Below are 1227 nucleotides of genomic sequence, written 5' to 3'. Positions count from 1 at the left end.
TGTGTTTCAAGGAGAGGCCACAGCAAGATCTGGAACTGTTGTGTCGGGTAGCATGGGCCCCCAGCCAGGCCCATGTAGGTAGGCCCTCTACCTACTCCCAGGCTGCAGACCAGCCTCCTGAGTCCCTGAGGCAGGTGGAGGCCCCAGTCTACCTGCCTGACCCCATGGGTTGCCCAGATGCTGCCCCATGTTTAGGACTCTGTGTTTAGGATTAGGGTGAGGAGAAAGGGGGCTTTGAGAGCTTTGAGAGGAAGGGAGTCCCCACAGGCAGGCAGCAGAATTGGGGCTAAGCCTGGAGGCAGAGTTCAGCCTGGTGGTGCCCTGTCCCCATTTCTATGCAGGGAGGGAGGACTGGGGATGATTGCAGACATGCAGGAAAGATGAAGATCATGGACGCCAAAATGAGTCATTAAAAAAAAAACAAAATCAGCACGGTATGACCAGAATTTTCAAAAAGTGAAATGGAGTAAGAAAATATCAGAGCAAAAAAAAAAAAAAAAGAAAACATCAGAGCTTACCACAAGTGTAAGGCTAAGGGTTGTTTGGCAAAACTTTATGATCACTCAGTTGTAATGTAAGATGTATTTCATTCAAAAAGATCTGAAAGATGTTGTTTTCTTACAGTCTGTTCCTGGATGGGGACATCTCATGTCCTGTGGATACTTTGGTAGAGTCTATATTAACAGTCCCATAAAGAAAGCACATGCTGAATTTTTTTTTAAATGGGAAGGCCCTTTTATTAAACTTGTACATTTTACTTTCTTCCTTTCAGAATCCTAATAAAAAAAAAACCATGTTTCTGCTTACTTAAAAAAAAAAAAACAACAAACAGAAAACATCACTTTTGTGATGGGAAAGGAGGCAACAGGATTCAACATAAGCAAAGAAAACTACACCTGGAGCAAAGAAAGAGATCGAAGAGGAACCGACTCAGGTGGAGGCCAGACCACCTGCACTGCACAGACCTTCACTGAGAGGACTTCTAAAGCAAACCCATCTGGGGGGCCAGGGAGCAGCCCTCTCACCTTCTGGAAGAACAAACAGACCAAAAGCCCTAATGATCGTGCAAATACAAATCAATCGCTCTATTTGAAAAAGCACACATGCGCATCGACCCTTGTCTCCCCTCCCTTCCCAGATTCTCTTCATCAGCAGGGGGTGGGGGGGCAGCCCCTTGGCAACGGGGGTTCACAGGACGTAAGAGTTCTTCACCAGCTGCTCCTTGTC

General features: G+C 46.4%; 1 protein-coding gene across 1 annotated transcript in view; it reads right to left on the bottom strand.

The window, feature by feature from the left end:
- Positions 1 to 711: 711 nt before the first annotated feature.
- SPINT2 (serine peptidase inhibitor, Kunitz type, 2) overlaps positions 712 to 1227 on the bottom strand; it is a 30302-nt gene continuing 29786 nt past the window's right edge. Inside the window, exon 8 of the mRNA XM_010849171.1 lies at positions 712 to 1227. Within this exon, the coding sequence (XP_010847473.1) occupies positions 1189 to 1227 (39 nt within the window). The 3' untranslated portion in view covers positions 712 to 1188.

This window comes from Bison bison, unplaced genomic scaffold (assembly GCF_000754665.1).
Source record: "Bison bison bison isolate TAMUID 2011002044 unplaced genomic scaffold, Bison_UMD1.0 scf7180017864280, whole genome shotgun sequence".
NCBI classification, from domain to species: domain Eukaryota; kingdom Metazoa; phylum Chordata; class Mammalia; order Artiodactyla; family Bovidae; genus Bison; species Bison bison.
The sequence above is the reverse complement of the archived record's forward strand: the minus strand, read 5'-3'. Positions and strand labels throughout refer to the sequence as shown.